Genomic DNA, 23,605 nt, shown 5'->3' with positions numbered 1-23,605 from the left:
CAAGTATTTTTAAGGGGGATCTGATTGGAACCATGGAACGGTCACTGTAGCAGCCACGATGGAAGCAGACCTGGAGGCAAAGTGACAGGTTAGAAGGCTAAAGTATGCTTCTCTCACTAGGACAAAGAACATTTAGCCTCCAAATTTTTCTTTCCCAGGGCTTCCCAGTTGCACCTGATAAGCTAAGAATGAGACTGGGGAGTATCATTTGTTTTCACAAGACTAGGAGCATGTGGAAGCTGAAAGCTTTTTTCCTGGAATTGTTCACTGGGACCAAATTTGATATCTTTTTACAGAGCTGGAGCTCTCCGCACAGACTTCTTTAGACAAGTACCAGGCAAACCTAGAAAACTTAGTACAACAATAAGAAAAGGGAAGATATGAGGCAGATCCTAAAAATCCTTTCCAGAGAATTGCATTCATACAGGGAAGTGGAAAAGGGAGGAGAAACCAGGCATTGGCATCCACAACTTCCATCCCCATTCTCATTCCAGCACTTCCCACCTGATACCCTACAATCTAGCCAGACCAAACTTCTTTACAGACACATCCTGCAGTTTTCTATCTCTATGTCTTTGCTCTCACTGTTTTCACTGCCTGTAACGTTATCTTCTCATTGCAGGCTCACCCAAGTGTCTGTCATCCATTACTGTCTCCATGATCAGTAAGATATTCTTGCTTTGTCTGAATGAATTCCAAGAACACTTTATCTCTCCTCTGGCACTTTTCACATAATAATTTTTAATTAAATTATTTTGTACATATTTATCTCCTCTACTAGATTGTAGGTTCCTTAAGGATGGAGATCATTTCTACTTAGCATTAGTTCTCCCAATAGAAATTGGCACAGAATGCAACAAATGTTCCTAAGTGGACTGATGAAAAGTGGGGATAGTTTTTATGGTGACTATAGGCCTAAGTAAAGGAAAAGTACAGAAAAAAATATATAGTTATTCCTTGTCCCAAACCCACAGCCTCCTCATCCACCTCACCCAGTTTCCTAACAGCAACCAAGCTGTAGTCAATTTAGTCAACAGTGCCACCTAGTGGGCATTATGGGTAATTATTAAACCAGAACCACTACACCTTCAGAGTGACTTCTTTTTGTTAATCCTTAGGAAAACTGTGCACAGACTGTGTTCTCCCATTTTTACATCTTTCCTAGACCACAGCTCAGTTAATCCCATTTTTACATCTTTCCTAGACCACAGATCAGTTAATTCCACCCCAAAAATTCTTCCATAGGTGCATATAAATTCCCTTTAGCTTTTTTGATTTTTCTGTTCCAATTCTCTTCTAAACATCCAGAGTCTGAAAGTTTCTTAAAGTTTCTAAAAGTTCTAAGCCTCCATCTGTTCTTGCAACAGTTACGTTTTACATATTTTTAAAATTTACTTCAAGTGAAATATTATGCTTTTTAAAGTATAAATGGGCTAGCCTGGAAACTTGACTACAATTTATAGCCTTGTTTCCAAGTGTTTCAGAATTCAAACAGTGAACTTTTAGAAGTTAACCCACTTGTAAATCGTTGGTTGTCTGCTTTAGAATTTAAACTGACCTTTTCAAATTGGAAAAGTGGGCAGGAACAAAGAGGAATTGGCAAACAATAACGGCTCACAGCTATTTAAGGATTACAAAGTGGGTTTCTAGCATCATTTCATTTGCCCTCCTAACAGCCTTATGAGGTCATTATGAGGTTTCCCACAGCACAGATGAGCAAGCAAACCTCAAAGGCTTAAAGTTGTACACTTAGTAATTAGAAGAGCAAGAGATCACACACAAGTTTTCAGACTCCAATCCCGCTGTTTTTTCACTACACCATATTTCCTCTGTGCTCATACACAGATATACTAAACAAACTACTGATGCAATCTGGCGAAGCCAGGGCTAATTTCAACTTGCCCATCAAAGCAATGGAGGAAATAGTCCCAGGCCAGGAAAACGCAGGATGCTTTTTCCCAAGTCCTCCCTTGTGCCTTTGCACAAGATGGTCCCAATGCCAGAATGTTCTAAGTAAAGGAGTGGCCTAGCCAAAACTTCAAACTGTGACCTGGCCTATCTTGGGGAGGAGGAGTGTCTAGAAGGAGAACTAGGCCTGGACTTCACTTTATGAAGGGTCTTAAATTTGGACATTTCATATTATCTATAAACGGTTCGGACCTACTTTCACAGAGACACACTAATAGGATGAAAGATGTTGACATTCTTCATACAACTTTAAACTTAAATCCCATTCCTGACCACACTGGCCATAGCAATATTTTTTCTACATCCTGTAATTATTTTGGGAAGAGCACACTTAACATTGCACTGCATTTGTATGCTAAAAAAGTGTTCATTTCCACAATTTTTATCACTCCGTGTTGGCATTCTTCACGTTTTAGTGCACAGGGAACCTCGAAAGTTGGATGTGTCCCAAGCCATTGCCCACCTTTTAGCAATCCTCTCTTTCTCTCCTTTTCCTAGGTAGTTTTATTTTTTAAAGATCTTTATTACTTCACTCCTCTTTTACACCATTATTGACACTGTACCAGCATAGAGTTTGGTCCACTGTCTCGCACTAGAAGGTGCCCAGGAAAAACCTGTTTAATGGAGAAGATAAACCAAAAGCCAGGAAATGGGTGGCAGCTGCAGGCAAAGAGATTTTGATTCCACTGTTGAAAAACAGGTTCTAACAGTCTGTACAATCTGAAAATGGACCGGGCTGGGAAGTGCAGTAGTAAGCCCCTCGTCACTAGCGTAATGCAAGCAGAGCTGAACAACGCCTTGGTCTGGACGGGGGTGGGAAGCACGGGCGCGGGTACGAAAGAAAGCGTGTGAACTGGGATGTGGGTCCTCTAGCCCCTCACGGAGGGGCATGAGGACTTGCGAAAGGCAGGGCGTGGCGCGGAGCGTGTGCGGGACCAGGGACACCGCGGCCCAGGGGGCGAGGCGGGCTCCGGGTCTATTCCGGGAGCAGCGTGCAGGGGCAGGCGAGGGCGGGCGGAGGCGCTGGGCGAGCATCCTGTCGGGGGAGGGGACGCGCGGAGGGCGCTCCAGCGGGCGGGACTGGAGAGCGCCGCACGCCCGCAGCCGCCGGCCCCGCCGGAGGCACCGCGCCCTGCTCCGCGCGATCGATCGCTGGCGCCATGGACCGAGGCCGCGGTAAGAAGAAAAGTGGTGCCCACACTTGTTGCTTGGTGGGGAGGGGAGAACCGAACGATCTAGAGGCCAGAGAGGACAAGGGAGAGACGGGCGGTGGGGCCGGGGTGAGAAGCGTGGGCGCGTGGGCGCGTGGAGCGGGTAGGGGGGGTCGAAGGCCGGGCGCTGTGGGTACAGGTGCCTCCTGGGCCAGGGCAGCTAGGGGTCTGTTAGGGACTCGTGTGTTAGGGACTCGTCCCGGAGCTGAGTCGCCTCCTGTTTGTGAAACCAACGTTTTCATACACTTGGAGTCTTAACTTCATAAAAGAATGCCCCACAGGATTCCTGAGGACGGCGAGCTCCTCTGACCCCATCCCACCTCCCCCCAACCCCCACCAAAAGTAAAATAGGGCTAACGAGTCACACTCTTGAAAACCACTGGACATGTGAAGCCCCTACTGTTCGCACGCTGAGAAGCCCCAGGAGACGAAGTGTGCAGCTACCCAGGGTATCGGGAGGAGGAGCTGCAGGAGTGTGTGTGGGTGGCACATGGGTGTCCGAGCCCTGGCTCTGTTCCTGACAAGCTGCGTGACCTTAACCTACCCTTTTTCTCTCTGGGCTAGTGATGAGGTTAGACCACATGGTCTCTGAGACCCTTTTTTGCTTGGACTCTTTTTCAGGAGTTGAGAGTATTTGATAAAGTTTCACAGACATGGTGGGGGCTTGTTGAAACTGCAATTGACAGGAGCAAAGAGAGGGCATTTATGGGGGGCATTCATTGGGGCCTGTGCTTAAGTAAAGGCCTGGACACCTCAATGGGCTCATGTCTGTAAAAAAGGTGGCCTGCTTGAACATGGGGGCAGTGTCAAAGGCTGACAACCAGAACACCAGTGTCATAACTTCCCACATCTGGAATCCAAGGAGATCACAGGTGTGAATGCACTTGGTAAACTGGAGTGCTGTGCCAACATGAGAAGCATTATTATTCTTGTTATTATTATTATTATTAGTGGAAAATTCCTCCCCTTCCCTACAATAATCTTACACCCTTCCTCCATCTGCCTGTTTGCTGTGGTAAGGCCTCCAAGGGGAAAAAAAGGAGTGGCCAGGGGTGTGGAAGTAATTAGGAAGGACAGTGGGGGCAGGGATGAGAAGACGAGCAGGTGTCGGGGTAACCTCCCTGCACCCCTGTTACGGGTAAAGCCAGAGTTCATAGGGCTACAGGGGACCCCAGACTTCCAGGTCAAGGTGCTGGGGACAACTTCCCCACCCACACCATCTCCAACACACAAAATGCTGCATCCACCCTCTATTAGGAGCTGGAAGGGCAGGCAAAAAATGGAGGGGGGCTTCTGTTTGGCTCTTTGGGGACCGAGGCTGTGATTTGTAAAGCAGTTCTCACCTGTTAACTGACTCCTGGACAAGTCTGCAAAGAGCAGACGCACTCGCCAGGGAGGAAAAAGAAAAGAGAGAAGAGGCACCGCTAATATCCCTCAGTCCCCCATCCCCATTTCCCACATTGTACATTTAAAGCAAAGAGCACTGCCCTTCACCCCATCACACCCCAAAAGTTGCCAAATACCACCCTGTCCCCAGTACAAAATCCCTATAACTAGCCTACCTGGAGCTGTGGAAAACAGACCATCCAGAGCTTTGACAGACCATGAGTGATAATAATTCACTCAGTTTAAAATGCTTAATAACTGATGCCTCACTCAAGAAGGCTGCTTCCAGACCCCTCTTCCTAGGAAGCCAGACTTCCCGGGAATCTATTAGTACTCAGAATGCTCTAGGGCTCTGACCTTCTCCCCTGCTACGGGCTTTCCTAGCCTACTTTCCTTCTCCTTCATAGCCCTTGTCACGATGTGCCATTACTCTAAGAGTTAGTTATCCGACTATGTGTTTAGTGTCGACCTACCCTGCCAGAATGTAAGCTTCCGGAAGGTTGGGAGTGGATCTGAGTGGTCACCCTGCTGACACCAATGCCTGGCACACAGTAGGAGCTCACTAACAGTGGTTCAAGTAGTTCATTAGTAATATGAAACACACTTTATAGTGTATCCCAAGTTGATTAATTGTAATGCTGATTTTTAAAAATACATACCACAAAATCCTCACATCAGAACAATTCTTTGTGACTTGCAAAGGCCTGCGCAAATGCGAGTGAAGTGGATGAGGCACACAGGACCAGGTCATGTGTCTAGATCCTCAGCTGTCTACCCTGAGAAACTACTGCAAACACTGTACGAATTAAAACTATATATGAACTATAATGCAAAATCTGTGTGGGTTTTTAAGATAAAATGTGAGAGACTTCACAGATCATTCCAGTGGAAATTCCTTCTTGTGCCCATATCCCCAGGAGGGTGTGAGCACTCTCTTCTTTTGCCAGGGAAATTTTAAGAAGCACAGGTCTCATTTCAGCCCCAAACCGACCACGTGGGGAGTGGGACTGTCATGCCCAGGGAAGGAAACCACACTTCACTATTAATAACAGTAACAACTGAAATCATCAAGGTCTTATCATGAGCCAGGCAACATGCTCAGCTTTTTACATGGCTTCTCTTGGAAAAAGCGATGGGATGGGGCTATGACTAGGTACTGTCATTAATCCCTACCTCACAGGAAAGCAGGCTTGGCAGTGTATTAGTCAGCTAGGGCTGCCATAACAAAATACCACAGACTGGGTGGCTCAAACAACAAATTATATCCTTACAGTTCAGGAAGCTAGAAGTCTAAGATCAAGGTGCCATCTGGGTTGATTTCTGGTGAAGCCTCTCTTCCAGGCTTGTATATGGCTGCCTTCTCACTGTGTCCTCACATGGCCTCTTCCCTGTGCACAGAGAGAGAAAAAAAGAGAGAGAGATCTCTGGTGTCTCTTCCTCTTCTTGGAAGGGCATCAGTCCTGTTAGATTAGGGCCCACCTTTATGACCTCATTTAACCTTAATTACCTCCTTAAAGGCCCTATCTCCAAATGCAGTCACACTGGGGGTTAGGGCTTCAATGTATGGATTGGGGTGGGGGGGGGGGGGGACACAATTCAGTCCGTAACAGCAGGATTAGATCACTGACTTTAACTTATACAGTCACTTGCCATGTGAGAGACAGAGCTGGGTTTGAACCAAAGTCCTGATCTTAAGCTTGCTGCTGGCTGCCTCTAGAGTAGGGCTTGGATGCCAAATCTTCCTGCTGCAGGTCCAGGCACCTCCATTACACCACAACTATACTGTTCAGATCTTCAGTAGCAATTACAGCATAGAAGCTCGTCATCAAAGTCAACTGACTTGAGAATGAAAACAAACCTGGGAAGTAGGATTTCTAGTCTAACAGGATATGTGTCTTCCCATGAGTAAAGCAGGATTCATATAGTAACAGACACAGAAACCACTTACATTATAATGAAATTCCTTCCAGCAGGACTTCCCAATTCATGAATATCATTCAAAGAGAATCAGCCATTGGTGAAGATACCACCTTCACTACAGACTAATGATTATGGCCACCACCTTCTACAGGACCAGTAACTTAACTCTTTATCTTCTAATGAGGATAAAATATGGATACTGATGATGTCTACTTCTTGGGGTTGTTATAAATATTAAGTATATGGAAAATACTTCAAATAATGCCTAGCATATGAGAACCAACAATAAATGCTGGCTATTGTAATAATTACAGTCTTTCGTTAATCAGATTCAACATAATAAAATTCTATTGGCCCCAAGCTGGTCTGACTCTGAGGACACTTTTTGAGTCCCTACTCCTTCTTAAGAACTGGGCTAGACAACTTTGTATACAACTCAAAGACAGCGACCATGTCATAATTTCTGTATCCGTGGAGCTCCTTCATGGTGCGTGTCTCTCGGAAATCCATCTCTGACGTGCAATAACTGAACCATTTGATGAGAGTTTCTGAGTGACTGACAAAATATTAATATATAAGGCCAATGTGTCTATTTTCTCTTATTTATTCTATTTATTCCTGCCTGCTGACTATGGTTGTGTCTTTTTGCTTTTGTGAACTTTCTAGTCTTCTCGAGTTCTTTGCTTTAAAGCCTTTGGTCTAAATTTTCTCTAATTTTTAATACACCTTCTTAATGTCCAAGGTTGTATCTGATATGCCTAGCTCATATGAAACAATCAATTTCCCCAAATTTCCTTTCCTTTCTACTTTACAACTAGTTCTTTTTCAACTAGTTGCATTCAACCCAAGATGGGAGTTTCTTCTGCTGAATTATATTCTTTGGGAGATCATATTGTCTCCTGGGCAACTCAAGACATAATCTGAAGCTCTGCTTTTCACTAAGTGATATTTTTATTATTTAAGAGATGCTAGAAGAACCTACTCGTGTCTTGCCTTTGTTGGACCAGCTTTGAAATCTATATTAGGGAAGCCACATCTTCCCTATCTGTGGCTTCCATTGGCCAAGTAGCCCATAGCCATTCCTATGATGAGCTCCCATCCATGACTCATTGCCCAACATCTGTCCCCAAGGCTGTGAATTCCCATACCTCTTCCCTGACATCTGAGTTCATTCTCTACTCCTATCAATTACTGTTCTTCCAAAAGGAACATGCACCCATATACATGTTTTCCCTACAAACATGTTCCATAAGGTCATCTTTGTCGGCCTGGAGACTCAGTAGAGCTGAGTCATTCAGAGAATGGACAAATTTAGGCTTTGACCACGACTTCCTAGCTGTATGATCTTGTATGAATTGGATAAATTACTTAATTTCTCTGAATGTCAGTTTCATTTCATTTGGCGTGTCATGGGAAAAGGTAATGCATGTAAGGTAGCACTTAGGAAACATTCAGTATATGATAGATGTTACATTTATCAAATATAATTACTTGGATTTTAGCCACACTCTGCAATGGTTGTATGTATAGGATTTAACCTTACTCTCTTCCCTGAAGAGGCTTCTGCTGGCACTAGACTTCACTTCCACTGCCTTGTCCCACACAGGGTTTATTCTGCCTCTCCCTCAACTATCAGTTTCAAACCCCACTTCTCACATGGGTGAGTACCCTGCCGAGTAAGTTCTTCCCTCTCCACTCTCTGCCAAGAGCCTATCATTATTTCATTCTGATCTTTGGTTCGGAAAAACAACCCTGTTTTTGGATACCATTAGCTTCTCATACCCTTCTTACCCTTCTGCAAAAACCTTGCAATTGAACAGAAAAATAAAACCCCACTACCATACACACCAACAGCAGCTTCCTGTTTCTTCCCACACACTTCTTTCCCTCCCTGCAGTCTCACTTCCAGTCACACCTTCTGCTGAAAGCCCACATCTAAGGGTCACAAACGGCTTCCATTTTGTCTAATTTTTCACCCTTCCCAGTCCCATCTTCTGGGCCTCTCTGTAGCTCTGACCCTCTACGCTTTTCTAAATGGATTCTCCTATTTGCAAAGATGGAGAAAGCATGGATTTTGCAATCCGATAAACCTAGGTTAACCACTGCTCCATCCCTCTGCCAGAAGGCTTTTCTGCCTCTCCTTCTCCCACCTCCAATCCCACTGTTATAGGTGCTCATAGCCTCTGGGCTTCTCTTGCCCTAAGGCAAGTGACCCAACTAAGTCTTATTCTGCTAGTCTGAAAAGCAGGAATAATGACACCCAAAATTGGGAGACTGCAATGTGGTAATATATGCCCAGCACCCAGCACCTGGCCCATGATAAGTGCTTACTAACTGTTATTTCCCATCTTTTCTCTAGCTCACTTTTTCTTCTTTGATGGCTCTTGCCCCTCTCTCCCCACCACCTCAGCCCTCTCTCTAAACTCACACCTGGAGACAACCAAGCCCCATTATGACGTCTAGTCTTTTTTTTTTTTTTTTTTTTTTTTTTTTGCGGTACGTGGGCCTCTCACTGTTGTGGTCTCTCCCGTTGCGGAGCACAGGCTCCGGACGCGCAGGCTCAGCGGCCATGGCTCACGGGCACATCCGCTCCACGGCATGTGGGATCTTCCCGGACCGGGGCACGAACCCTTGTCCCCTGCATCAGCAGGCGGACTCTCAACCACTGCGCCACCAGGGAAGCCCTATGACGTCTACTCTTAATGTCCATTTTCAGCCATGAGTTGAGCTCCACTCTCCTGCACTGGCTCCTGCCTGTGGAAGTTTCCATTTGGAAGTCAACTCAACCTCCAAGTGACCCAATTTTGAACTCATCTTATTCACCACCAAATCAGATCACCCTTCCTGTTTCTCTTTTTCTGTTAACAACACGATCACGTGAGGAGCTATTGAAGGAAATGGGGCTGTTTGTGAATAAGACTAAATTTGAAAGGGGTACATGAGATCAGTTCTCAAACTAGCTGTCCTGTAGAAGAGGTAATAGAAAGACTCTCCAGAAGGCTATACAAGAGGTTAAACACAGACCAACTGGGGCACAATCTGGGAGAAGCATACAAATGAAAAGAGCTATTCAATGACAGAGTAGGAGGTGCCCAGGAACATAATGAAGCAGAGGCTGAGTGGCCACAGATCAGGGAGCCCCAGAGTGGCTCCTATCACAGTAATAGGGATCACAGTAATATATAAGTTAAAACAACTGTCACTCAATTCAAGAGGTTTCCATAGGCATGACCCTTTTGCAAACTATAGAGAACAGGACTTGTAGGAGTATATACTTCAACCTGAAGCATTCATCTTTTTTTTTTTTTGCGGTACGCGGGCCTCTCACTGTTGTGGCCTCTCCCGTTGCGGAGCACAGGCTCCGGACGCGCAGGCTCAGCGGTCATGGCTCATGGGCCCAGCCGCTTCACGGCATGTGGGATCTTCCTGGACCGGGGCACGAACCCATGTCCCCTGCATCGGCAGGAGGACTCTCAACCACTACGCCACCAGGGAAGCCCTGAAGCATTCATCTTTTATTCAAATGTGCAATATATCATAGCTTTTAATGGGACTTACGAATTATCTATGCTTGTGGATAGAATTTGGGAAGAAGAGGATGCAATTAAAGACAGTTACTTAAAGCTGTAGATCTGATTGTACTTAACCTCTTTAACGGTTTCTCATTGTTCTTAAGATATAGACTACAGTCCTGGTGGTGGCCCTCAAGGACCCACCCTGCCTGTCACCAACTCACTTTGGGCCCCTGCCCATCTCTTACTATGGGCTCTCCTCACACTGGCCTTTGTACCTTCACCAGGTTAACTCCTTCCTGCTCATCCTTAGTGATCTGCTCAAACATTACTTCCTCAAGACAATCTTTCCCTGTCTCCCAAGCTACATCCCCCATTACAGGTAACCCTAGCACTCTGTACGTCTCATTGGTTACCATCTTTGCAGTTATGATTAATTATGGGAATGAATTACCTGTTAATGTGAGCTCTGTGAGGGCAGGGTCCTTCTTACCTTGTTCACAGTTCTTTTCCTAGCACCCAATGTAGTAATTTGCATGTAGTATATTCGCAAAACATGTCTGTTGAGATGATGAATAAATAAAAGAAAAAATACAAAATTCACAGAGTAGAGCTGGATACGGCCACTTTCAGCTCCAGGATTTTCCATTTCAATGATTCCTATTTTGGGGACAGAAACACAGACTTCGTCATTATTCATTGTTTCCTTTGCTTTCATCCTTTTTGCAATCACACCCCTAATTCTGTGGACTGTTACTGAAAAACGTATTCTGGATGGTTTCTCCTATATCCTGTCATCTCCTACAGGAGCTTCCTGTTTCTACTCTTGCATGTCCAACCTCCCTTAAGGACCACTCTCTATTGTCTAAAGCAGTGGTTCTCGAATCCAGCTGGGCCCAGAATCATCTCCTAGGGAGCCTACTGAAACTATACCCCCAGAGGTCTGATCAGTGGGTCTGGAGTGAGGTTTGGGAATGTGTACTTCTTGCAAAGCTTCAGGTGAGTCTGATATGCTCACTGTTCTAGTGCACTGGTTTATCATAACCCTTGACCTTGCTCAAACACCTTGCTTGATTCCATTACTTGCTCTAGCACTGCCTTTCACACTTTTCAACCAAGTGAAACTCTAGGGTTTGGGTCTGTTACCCAAAGTGTCTTCCAAAAGCTTGAAATGTCTCATTTGATCTAAAGTCAAACAAATTTCTATTATCGTCCATAACATAACTGAACAAACACCCCCAAAAAATCTTTGTGCAGTGGACTTCCAGAGACACACTGTATTTTTCTCGGGGTTTCTTCCCTAACCCCACCCTGCCCTCTGCCATGGACTCCCAGGGTCTGTGAACTCTAGCCTGAGAAGACAAACCTCCAATAAATGTGCCAGCACACAGGGCCAGCTGGGGAATGGATCTGGACACAGAAGCAGAAATCCCACATCCTAGCGCTGGCTCAGCCACTCACTTCTGCAATATAAGTACATACATTTTTATAAAGCTTTTAAGTTCTAGAAACCTTTTCACATTCATCAGTCGTGTCCATTTCCACATAGTGTCAGGGGTGTTGATCATGGAGTTCTTCCTTTGGAGCTTGGGCAACCTCTGGTAATCATGCATGCTCTCACTCGGCAGTCGTCCACAGGGGGGTCACTCTGGGCCAGAAGGAACCTGTGTAATAGCAGGGATATTCAAACAGAGAATTGACCACTAAAATCCTTTCTCTGGAACCCTTTCAGCCTTGAGTTTCTCTTCTTTTCTTAACTCTGGCAAAAGCCTTGTGAAGGGGTCAGCTGAGACATTCTCCCCATTGGACAGATGTAAAAACTGAGGTTCAAAAAGATGACTCTGCTATTCCCTCTCCCTGAAAGAGACCACTCAGCATCACCTCCATGAAAACTACCTGCCACATCCTCCCTCGACCTTCCCACTGACTTTGGGTTAGCACCACGCTCCTCAGGTCTCAGCTTTTAGAAGACTGTATTGTACTAACTTAAATGCCTCCTCTGTGTGTATATGAACCTGTGCTCTGAGACTGTCTCTACATCTCAGTTCCAGTGTCTAGCACATAGAAGATGTTTAATAATAGCCAACTGAGCGCTCACCATGAGTCAGGCAGTTTACATATGGACATTGAGCCATTTAATTCTCTCAACAATCATGAAGTTGGTGCAGTTTGACTTTCATGTACATAAAATATGCCATTAATTTTACTGGGGGAGAAATGCCATCCAAAAATGTTGCCAGCAGTTGTGAGTGGACAGTGTCTGTACAGAGTACAGCTTTTATTTTCTAAAATCACGGCTAGGGCATGTATATCAATTTTAAAGATATAAATACAACTTGGTATTAAAAATTTTGTAGTTTATGGCAAAATCTGGTTCTGTGGTAGACTAGTAAGTACAGTTCTCGTGAAGGCATGTTTGTGGCCCATGTCAGTGTGTGAATGCATAGGTAATTTGAAGTTTTGGATACATTTGTGATATTTATCTTCCCTGAGCCCTGCAGTCTCACCACCACCACCTCCCAACAGAATTCAATGGGAATGTTCATCATGACTTTGCCATCTGATGCATTTTAAGTTTATTTACTGTAATTTATTTTCAGCACCTACTTTAAAATGTGTTGTGTATGTATTTTTTAAAATATCACCATTTTACAGATGAAGAAACTGAGGCTTAGGTCGATTTATTCACTCAGCCCTGCCCACCTCCAAACATAAATTCTTTACCATTGCTCTCCACTGCTTCTCCAGTGGAGAGGGGCATTCCCAGGTCAATTATGTGAAGGACTTGCCAGATAAGCCACAAGGACTTACTAGGTAAAGATTTCAAGGTGGGAAGCATGGGAGGGAAAGGGGATCTAAACAATTCCAGGAGAGACACCCTCCATCAATGAATGGTATGGCCAGGCAGCTGGTGTGAGATTTTTGCTTCTTACCCTTTACACTCTTCCCACTGTGGCCCTTGGAGTTTTGGTGTTTAGAATTCAAGAAACACTCATCCTCCTGGAACTGGCAAAGAGCCTGCCCCAGGAGGGCCCAGGCAGGGTTTGTCCTCCATCTAAAATTCCACTTGGGGAATCCCAGCCACACCCCAAGTGGGAGTGGAGAGGCAGAGCCTGCCAGGCCTGATTCTTCTCCCTGCACAGCTGTCAGGCTGCAGAGGGGGCAGAATGTGGCACCACATTGCAGTCATTCCAGCTCTGGGGAATTTACCGACAGCACGTCCCACAGGAGGCAAGCTCAGAGGCTTTTTATAGCCCTCTAAGAACCTAGGAGAAAACTGATATCCTGAGAGGGAGAAGTGGGGCACATGTCTTTTCCAGGCACCGTTCCCTCAACCATGTAATCTCAGATGCCCACAATCCAAATCAGGGTAAGGGTCATGGCTAAGTGAGCAGCGTGGAGTGGTGGAAGCATGCTCGCTGTCCGGGGGACAGGGGTTCCAACCAAATCCAGTTCCTTGAATCCCCTCCTTGGGCTTCAATTTCTTCACATGTCAGGCTGAAGTATTTATTATAGCCCAGGTATCAGCACACCTCAGCTGGTAGACCAAATCCAGTCCACCACGTCTTTTTTAAATAAAGTTTTATTGGCACACAGCCATGGGCATTCATTATGTATTGTCTATGGCTGCTTTCTTGCTATTGAGTATTTGCAACAGAGGCTCCGCCCACATGTGGCCTGAAAAGCCTAAAGTAGCTACTATCTGGTCCTTTACACAAAAAGCTTGCCAACCCCTTGATTAAACTGCAGTGAGTCTGGGAGTGTCTGTGGTGAGAAGGATTCTGAGGGTGTGTCCAGGCTGAGAAATGAAGCACTGCCCTTAGATCATACAAGAGTATATATTCAAGACTAATGTTGGAAAGACCCCAGAATGCCATTTACCAGTGTTTTTCAAACTACTTTTTGCAAACAAAATCTTAAGCAAAGACTTGCTCTGGGGGAAGTGGGGATGGAAATACTGAGTACAGTCCATTCCATCTTCCTACTCCCAAGGCAGCCCCTAAAGAAGCCTCCCAGATCCCAAAGCTCCATCTGAAGAACATTTGAAAACCGCCTATCTAACCTTATGCCTCTCACTTTACAACTGGGAAAACTGAGGCTCAAGCGGCGGTGTCTTGCCTAAGATCACATGATGGACTCCTAGTCAGCTTTCCCCAGAACCACTAACATGGTCATGAGGTGTCAGCAGAGCATGGACATAGATCTGCTGGGGAGAAAACCTGTCTACTGGCCTTGGGGGCCTCAGGGCTGCCATTGGTATGTGATTGGTCTGCCATGCCCTTGTTGACCCAGCAACCCCCAGGGGTTCAGGGCTGGGACATGGCTGACACCTGCCCATGCTTCACAGTGATTTAGTCAAGGCTTGGAGCCTTCTTTTTGACACCACCAGAATCAAAAGAAAAAAATCAAAATTGAATTGGACCATATTTTAAAAAATATTTCATTGATACCAAGACATACTTTTTAAATCAGAACGTATCTTAAATTTGATATATTAATTTGTTCATTTTTCTGATTTTTTTTTCAAAAAGCTATTATTTAGCAGATAAAATATCTTTAAATCAGTGAAATCTTAGAACGGAGAAATTATGATAATTTATACTAGGCTTTCTTTTGAAGATGGAATCAGATTTATTCATTTGTAGAATAAATATTTATTCTTCCTGCCCATTCTTGTTGAAGGGTTTGCAAAGAGCAGATCCAGCTGATATGAAACCAAGGGGGATTTTATTTTAGCTTTACTTGAACCAAGAAGAAAAATGATCTAGGAGTGTGCTGGGAAGCTGGAGGGACCAATCGCATTTCCTCACCTCCAGCCAGCAATCAGCTGTAGCTCTAAGGAGTAACAGAGGGGAAGTGTAGGGTCCCTGCACCTCCAAATCTCCTAGTGAGGCAGAGAAACTAAGACTCTGTCACCAATTCCTGTGACATGAGGTCATATCTGGCCAGTGTCCATCAAACAGAATAAATAAAGGCCCAGAAGACTCAAGGGACACTTTCTAGCCAGGAACCTCAGAAACACTGGGGGAACAGCATTCCAGGTGGAGAAAATGGCAGAGTAGAAAGAAGAGAGGCACAGAAGCCATGCTCAGGGCACAAAATGGTCAGCATGCTTACAGCCCAGAGAAGCAGGTAGAGGTAAAATGGAGCCTCAAGTAGGGCCTTATCATCCAGGTCCATAACTGAGAGTGTGATTGGTAACTAATAATAGAGGCAGCATAATGTGGGAGCTGAGTGCACTGGCTGCAGTGTCAGGTTGCCAGGGTTTGAATCCCAGCTCTACTTCTTCCACTTAATCCCAAGTCTCAGTTTCTTCAACTAAAAATGGAGATAACAATCTCCTGTCTACTATGGGGAATAATTGGATTTGTGCAAGAAAAGCACTCAGCATGCAGGAAGCATACAATTAAAAAAAAAAAGTTAATGCTTAAACTACAGGTCTACAAATGATCGCCTTTCTTAAAAAATCAGAATGGATTCCAAGTTCTCTCTCTGATGCTTTCCCTTTCACTTCTTGCCTGCCCATCCTGGGAAGGGATGGAATTACAGAGGGAATGATGATAAACCACAGCGAGTACAGGGAGCATGTGAAGATCTTTCATCATCTGAGTCACAAAGGAAACTGGTGTCTGGGCCCTGGGGAGCTATTGACAAGGTACAAGCAGGAGGGGGTTATGCTGTGTTGCCATTTGGGGGCAATGAAAGCTCACATCAGAGTAGAAAGGGAGAGATTGAAGAGAAGAGGCCAGTTAGGAACTACAGCAAATACTGCAGGTGAGCAGCAAATTGTGTAAGATTAACTCACCTTCAAGTTTAAGTTAAGAACAGGGAAACATAAAACTTCACACTCTGTCCATTTTCAAATAGAGTTAAGTGTATAGAATTGTTGATCTAATGGGAGAGCAAAGGAGACATCTGTCTGGGGTTCTTTAAGACTCAAGACATTCTTTCCCAGGACCTTCAACCATCATTTTCTTGATCCCACCCCCAGCCCTAGAGGCAGGAATCACCCTAGGCATCTCCCAAAGCCTGCCCGGGGTGGCTGGGCTCTCTGTGGGCTGCATTCACAGGGACCTGGCCCAGAACATAATCCATGGTTACCACTGGAAGGCTTTTGCAGGCAAGGCGAAGGAAGGAAGAGAGGGAAGAGGGTGGACCTTCCACCTGGGCAGCAGTCAGGGTGGCCATTCTGAGCCTAACATTTAGCCTCCCATCTAGAATGTCTAGACTAACCTCTGGGTAATGCCTGAATCCCCTGTGATTACTAGCAACAGCAACAACATTAATAGTAATAACCAACCTTTGCAAAAGGTTTCATATGTGCTTGGCACAGAGCTTAACACTTTTCATACATTATCTCCCTTTCTGCTCACCACAACCTTCTGACATGACTGCTCTCCTTACCTCTGCTTCACAGATGAGAAAACTGACGTCACCTGCCTCGGGTCGCTGGGCTAGGGAGGACAAATCCCAGGTGTGATTCTGCATGTTTCTCACCCCAGTCACCCAGTGTCACAGTTACCCACTGACTAACACACCCCCACATTCCTGCCAAGGCACCGTCCACCTGGGCTCAGCCCACCTGGCTCTCTTCTTAGTTCAGAATTCTGGAGAGTTCCTATATACAGTGAACCTAATAATATGGTCTTAAGCGGCCACCACTGTTCCAGGACCGCCCTCCAGAGCCCCAGAGAACAAGTCTGCCCCACCTTCCCTCTTCCCCCATCCCCATGAGCCCTTCTGCTCTTGGAGATGGTTGTCATAGACAGGATTAATAGCCCCCTCCTTCATCTGTGGTTGTTCCTCTGAATTCAGGCTGTTAGTTAATCCCTCTGCAGTGCACCTGCTGTGTGCCCATTACGGTACTGGGCACTGGGCAGCGGTGGCAGATATTAAATCAGGCATCATCTCTACTCTCACTGTTCACACTTTAATGGAGGAAGATGAACAAATTGTCTGCTCTGGAGGCTATAACAGGGTGCCCTTACCTGTGCAGGAAGGCAGGACTGGCCTCCTGGAGGAAGTGGCCTCTAAACCAATTGTCAAAACGTAAGTGGGCACTCTCAGGGGAGTAGGGGAGACTTTAAATAATAATAGTCAATTCTGTATGTGTCAGGAACTGTTCTAAACAGTCCATATAACACCTCACTGGATCTTCATGGCAGCCCTGTAAGGTGTAGGTATTGTTATTATCCCCATTATTCAGATGAGGTGACACAGAGAAGTGAAGTAATTTGCCCAGGGACACACAGCTAATAGGGGATAGTGGTTGGAGAACAAGCCATGCAGAGGAAACACCACAAGCAAAGAGTAATGGGGTAGGGCCTCAGATATTGAAAATAGGTAAGAAATAGTAAAAAAAAAAAAAAAAAAAAAAAAGTAATATTTTTTTAAACTCCATTGAACAGAACAAAGATAAATACATACTCCGTTCCCATTAGTGCAGCCTGAGGCCTCTACTGACGATTTTCTGATTCTTGAATCACACTAAGACTTCTGTGGGCTGATTGTCAACCTAATCCTTGCCTTTCTGAATAGGGATGCTGTTCAGTCTCATCTCTTGAATCCTACACAGGTTATTTTTGTTTGACTGGTGGGGAGGGGAGCAGATGGCACATAGATCATTTATCACAATGTACCGATTTACAAAACTTCAGTTTACAGAGTGCTGTCACTTTTCACAGACATTGTAAGATTTGAGTCTCACAACAGGCCTGAGAGGTAGATAGGGCAGTTACCATCACCCCACTTCAATGTTGAGGAAATTGAGGCTCAGAGGCATGAGGCAACTTGCCCAAGGCCACACAGCCAGTAAGTGTGGAGCTGGACCTTGAGCCCAGGGCTTTTGGCTCTAGTTCCTGTGCTTTCTCCTCTACACCAAAACACAGCATACAGTGGGGGCCAGAAAGATGCAAACCTGGCACCTATGACCTCCAGCAAGTTCTTTAGACTCTCTAGGGCTCAGAGTTTCTTGTCAGTAAAACTGTGATAAGAAGAGCTCCTACCACGTGGGGTTGTTGCAAAGATTAAATGACGTAATAGGCACAGAGTGTTAGTCATGGAGAATCTTCCCGCAGTGGAATATCATACAGCACAATGAATGAACACAGTGACAGGCAATGCTATGGATAAACCTTAGCAGTATCATGGTAAAGAAAAAAGTCACAAAAGATTACCTATAGCATTATGCCCTTTTAATAAAGTTTAAAGCAACTAAAATTTTGTATGGGTATATCTAGTTGCAGTCTACAAGGGAAAGCAAGGATGTGTTGAATACAGCATTCAGGATGGCAGTTAGGTTGGAGGGGGAAGCAGAAGCATGGGATCATAGTTAGATGTATGATATCATCTGGATTCAGGCTTTTGCTTTGCATGGTAGATTTGTGGATACTTACTACATTAGCAAAAATAACTGATTACATAAATAAATAACTAAATAAAAGTGGAGCATGCATGGACCAATGATGAGTGTCTCATGAAGCAAGGATTAGGATTAACCCAAGTTTTGTCCACATGAAGTCCTAATTTATAAAAAGAAATAAAAGTGTTAGGCCCAGAGCCCAGATTGTAAGAAGTGTTCAATAAATGTTCACTGCCATCCTTGGGTATCTTTATTATTATGTGCATTATTCGCAAACCCCTAGCCAGACATCTTCGATGTCTGTCCCAGGCTATTGGTGAGGTGGGTCCTCAAACTCAAACTTCTCAGAAGCAGAAAGCCCAGCCCCATCTAGGCTTCAGACCAGGCACCCATCCTATGAATAGGCACCAGTGGGGAATGGTTGTGAGGGACTCACTGCTGGTTCCATCAAGCTTTGGAGGTAAGGAACCTCTGTTAGAAGAAGGCAGCAAGAAGGAATTATTATGCAGCAACTGGACGTTTAGGCCTTAGACTTAGGTCTAGGTTTGAATCTTGGTTCTGCTTGCCATGTGCCTTTAGACAAACAACTGTGCCTCTCTGAGCCTCATTTGGTTCATGTGTAAAACAGAGGGTGAAGAACAGCAACTACCTCACAGGGCCATTATGAGAATTAAATGAAGCAGTCCATGCAAAATGCTTAGCATAACATCTGGAACATCACTTAAGAGCTCAAAAACACGACCTGCCTTTATCGTTGGGTATCCCAGGCCACTCCTTTTAGTAAAGGAGATGATAGGGACTGCCGCAAATGGAAACAGCTGCCATCTTGTGTGTGAGGCCTGAGCATGTGTGTCACAGTTTTCCACTTCCTCCTGGAACCATTTCCTTTGTGAGCTAAACAGGGAGGAATCTGCACACAAAGGAACAATTCTGGGAGAGCCCAGTCCCACAGCCAAAAGTTATTTCCTCGGAAGTCGGTGGCTTGCCCCACCCCCTCCTGTCTGGAAATGTCTTGATGAGAGGGAGCTACCGCTTCCCTGGCCGCCCAGGGCTGAGAAACAAGGTGTCCAGAACGAGAGGTGTCCTGGTGGATGACAAGACCTGGGCAGAGCTGCTGCTCAAAAGGCCATTAAGATGCAGGGTGTTTCCCTGAGCCTGTCACCCTGGCCTGACTCCCAGGAAGTGAGTCACCCCAAAACATCCCCACAACCTGCTTCCCCACTGACCTGCAACCCCCCTGACCTCTTGCCTCCCTGTCTTCCTGAAACGAGTACATCAGAGAATTGTGCTACAGAGGAACGTGTCCATCCCCAGTAAAAATCCCTACGGTTTACAAACTCTTACCCCACCATTCCCCGTTTCCCCTCCCACAAACCTGCACGTGGGGATTCTAAATCCCTTCTTAACAGAAGAGGAAAATGATGCTCAGAGGGGCTGACTTACCCCAGGTTCCACACTAGCAAGTAGGAGGAGTCAGAACCCAAACCAGATACTCTCCTACCAAATCCCAAATCTTCCACTCTTCTTTACCACTTCCCTCAGGATTTGGGTTTCTCTCCCAGGGAGTCAAACTGTACTATTTTCTTCAGCATGAATGATATTCAGTTTCCTGCATAAGCTGTAATTAACACACACAAAAGCCTTTCAAGGTGACCTCGCCACCCCCTCTGCCTCCCTCACACAGGAGCTATATTTAACTCCTGGAAAGCAGTCAGCACAAGGCAGTGGCTTTGCAGCTGGGTTTCTTTGCTGCTCCTTTTTCATTCTTTTCCAGCCCACATGAACCATGGTCTTCCCTGTATGCTCGGGACAACAGGAAGTGTTTGTTTTAGTGATCAACAATGCTAGTCCAACCAGTGAGGTCCCCTCCAACGTCCTGCCCACTGTTTGGCCTTCATTTGGACTCAGAGAAGTGCTTGTAAATTCAGAGGAAGGAAGTGAAATATCTCCATGGCCCCAGATGGGTAGATCTGCAGTAACTTGGAAGAGACTGTGGGCAGGGGAAGGAGAGATTTCTGTACCCACGAAGTGAAGGGGCAATTCCACCAGCCTCACCTGTGTGACTGGGGGCCTCTCTGCAGAGTTAACTCAGGGCTTAACATAGATGGAAGCAGCATCCTGAAGGAGCACTGGGAGAGGCATCTCTAAGTAGCCTCAGTAGTCTTCCCATTCTGCACTCCTCAGTTCCCACACCTGTAAGAATTATGGATTTCATTAATAATTAAATTATGTAAATAACACATGTAAATCTCTTAAAGCAAGGTATGACATATAATAGTAAAGGAAGAGTAATGCAAATACCTAATATTTATTCAGTACTTACTATGTGCCAGACACTGTTTAAGGCACATTCTCACGTACTAGGGCCCATTCCCACTGCTGAGGTAGATATGCTCATAGGTCACCAACGATGTGCATCGGGTGGTTATATACGTGTCCCAAAGGTGCACACCTAGAAAATGGGGAACAAGACTTGAACTCAAGTAGTTCATATATTAATGTTAATTATTATCATTTATTTGTTAGGGTTAAAATCCACCAATTACAAAATACCCATCAGTAAACCAACTGGCAGCCATATTCACACAAGGGATACAAGTTCAACCAAATAGGGTTTGAGGAGCTTAGCCACGTGAGAAATTGGGCTTCTGCTCCCTTTTGTGCCCTGGGGCTTTTTGTTACCTGTGGGTTTTTTTGGTTTTTTTCGAGCATCTTCTTACTATCCTGAGTCACTATGAGGACAGACATGGTTTTAAAATCACATTAACTAGCTGCTAACAGCTTTATCAAGTCTTCGGAAAACTTTGCTTCAAGAATTCACTCATTCCACAAATACTTAAGCACTTATTCTGTGTCAGCCACCAGAAAACGCTGGCACTATTCCTACCCTCAAGGAGTTAAGGCTCAAGTGGCAGAAACTGACGTTAATCAGAGAAATACATACTTAAATACAGCCATCCTTTGGTATCTGCAGGGAACTGGTTCCAGGACTCTCGCAGCTACCAAAATCCTGGGATGCTCAAGTCCCTCACAGTCAGTCCCATGGGTCCTGCATCCATGGGTTTTGCATCCAGGGATCCGGAGGACCAGTGAAAAGTATAACATTTCACCATGATAAGTACCACAGGGAGAGTGATGCTATGTCAACATAAAATAGAGGGAATGTATGTGGTCAAGAGGACAGGGAAGGTTTCCATGAGGAAGTCATGAGTGAGTAGAGGACTGAAGGGGGCCATTACTGGTTAGCAGAAGGGAATTCTGACAGGAAGAGGGAACAGCATATGCAAAGACCTGGGGTTAAGAGGCTGAGGAACATAGCATAAAGCAGCCTGGAGGGAGGTCTGTCTGGAAGGGCCTGCAGGGTTGGAAGCCACAGAAAAGGCTCCTCTTTCCTTCCTTCCTCCTACCCAACTATTGAGACCACACACTGCTTTCCTTTCCAAGGTGAGTTACCGCCCCAGTGCTATAATAGGTCATACCTCATTAATGTGCTAGCTTGTTTAAATAGTATACTAAAAGTCATCTCTAAAATCATTATCAAAAATTTTTTAAGTAATGCACTGGTTCTTTCTCCAGGTAAGGAGCCCTTATGAGATGGAAACTGGGTTATTTTGCGGTTGGGAAATGAGAAAGGAAATTTGAGTGAACCAAAAGGAAAATTGCATATCCTTCATAAAACCATATTCTGACAACTCTTCCTATTTCCATTTTTAAAATCATGCTGGTTGCATTTTCTCTGACTTTGATAACAAAGAAGGATGAGTTATCTTTGTCCTAAAGAGGCTTGTCAAGTAGTGAAATGGGGAAAAGAGAAATTGGTTTCCTCCTACTGCTTTGCATTTAATGAAATTGTAACTTGCGGGCTTCCCTGGTGGCGCAGTGGTTGAGAGTTCACCTGCCGATGCAGGGGACACGGGTTCGTGCTCTGGTCCGGGAAGATCCCACATGCCGCGGAGCGGCTGGGCCCGTGAGCCATGGCCGATGAGCCTGTGCTCCGCAATGGGAGAGGCCACAACAGTGAGAGGCCCATGTACTGCAAAAAAAAAAAAAAATTGTAACTTGCAAGCTGTTTCCAATAATTTTTGTGAATTCCAGAGACTAAAAGGTGCCCAGGAATGAGATCACAAGTCAAAGTGCCCACAGGCTAGCTTGGTAGGAGCCCAAACAGGGTTTATTATTTTTGTGGTTTGCTGAAGATGAATTATTCACTTGACTTTTGTCATGGAAATTAGACTTATTACCTTTGAGATCTCGCAATAAATCTGACCTTCCCTGCACTAGAACCCATACTGGCTGTGATGAAGGCCTTTTGCTTAAAGGTTTCACTTAGGCGGCACCAGGGATGCGATCCTGAGAACAAGTGGCAGTGCTTTTTGTCTATGGCTTAAATTTCTGCTCTCTACCACCTCATGTTGATTTCACTTAGGTGGGGAGGGTGGGGGAGCAGAGAGAAAACTGATCTTAGTCTTAAGCTGGGTATTCACCCGGAACAATACGCACAGAGTGGTCTAATCTTAGATATATTTTTAAGTAGGTTTCTAATTTTATTTGGCAAACTTTTTTGCATCCCAGAGAACAACTATCACCCCGCTTGGGTTTCTGTCTATCCCAGTTGGTAAAAGAGTGAAGACTTATAAACAGTGATTAGACCATTTCTTCCTGGTTTTTCCTCACTGGAATTCACTGTACCTCCCTAAGGCTCAACTAAACTAAACAAGATCCGTGAAATGTATTCATGGTTCTAAATAAAATCTAGTCATAACAGGCAGCCCTGTCCTGATGCCCTTATCTGCCCGCAGAGAGCAGAGATGACCTGGACCAGGAGCAAAGGTGGGAGGAAGGTGGGGTAGGAATTGGTGAAGGAGATTTTTCCTGACTGGGGACGGCAGGGACAGGATTCTGGGTTGCATTATTGCCCCTCCAACTGAAAGATGCTGTCCCTCCACGTGGCATGGAGGGGGCCCCTGGGATGGGAGCACTCTGAGGAAGAGGGCCCTACCACCTCCAACCACCATAACCACCTGTGCTCAGTGTCAGGCCCAGGGCTGAGAACAGTCCACGTGGTGGGGCTTATAGAGTCCCACAGTGTCCTCTTGCCCCAGGAACCCCCCTCCCTTGTGCCTAGCACCACACCTGAATCTGCTGGGGGATTACATACAAATGAAGGGAACACGGTTGAGTGCGCTGAGCACCATATGTATCTTTTTATTTCATCTCTCCAGTGACCATGTGCAGCAGCTACTGTT

At 45.3% G+C, this 23,605-nt stretch overlaps 1 protein-coding gene and 1 long non-coding RNA gene across 5 annotated transcripts in view; one reads left to right on the top strand and one right to left on the bottom strand.

Moving 5' to 3' along the window:
- LOC113606881 (uncharacterized) overlaps positions 1 to 23,605 on the bottom strand; it is a 132,211-nt gene that overhangs the window by 53,982 nt on the left and 54,624 nt on the right. For all 4 annotated transcript variants that reach the window (XR_003427744.1, XR_003427745.1, XR_003427746.1 and 1 more), the window contains exons 3-7: positions 20,683 to 20,811; positions 20,415 to 20,552; positions 11,510 to 11,661; positions 10,491 to 10,657; positions 5,837 to 5,953 (exon numbers count right to left, since the gene is read on the bottom strand). This is a non-coding gene — a long non-coding RNA (uncharacterized LOC113606881). The remainder of the gene's footprint in view (positions 1 to 5,836; positions 5,954 to 10,490; positions 10,658 to 11,509; positions 11,662 to 20,414; positions 20,553 to 20,682; positions 20,812 to 23,605) is intronic.
- The window catches only part of AFAP1L1 (actin filament associated protein 1 like 1), a 73,185-nt gene continuing 52,381 nt past the window's right edge, over positions 2,802 to 23,605 (top strand). Inside the window, exon 1 of the mRNA XM_027081643.1 lies at positions 2,802 to 3,144. Coding sequence (XP_026937444.1) covers positions 3,129 to 3,144 — 16 coding nt within the window. The 5' untranslated portion in view covers positions 2,802 to 3,128. The remainder of the gene's footprint in view (positions 3,145 to 23,605) is intronic.

This window comes from Aethalodelphis obliquidens, unplaced genomic scaffold, assembly GCF_003676395.1.
Source record: "Aethalodelphis obliquidens isolate GAN/ISIS:26980383/991018 unplaced genomic scaffold, ASM367639v1 scaffold45, whole genome shotgun sequence".
NCBI classification, from domain to species: Eukaryota; Metazoa; Chordata; class Mammalia; order Artiodactyla; family Delphinidae; genus Aethalodelphis; species Aethalodelphis obliquidens.
The sequence above is the reverse complement of the archived record's forward strand: the minus strand, read 5'-3'. Positions and strand labels throughout refer to the sequence as shown.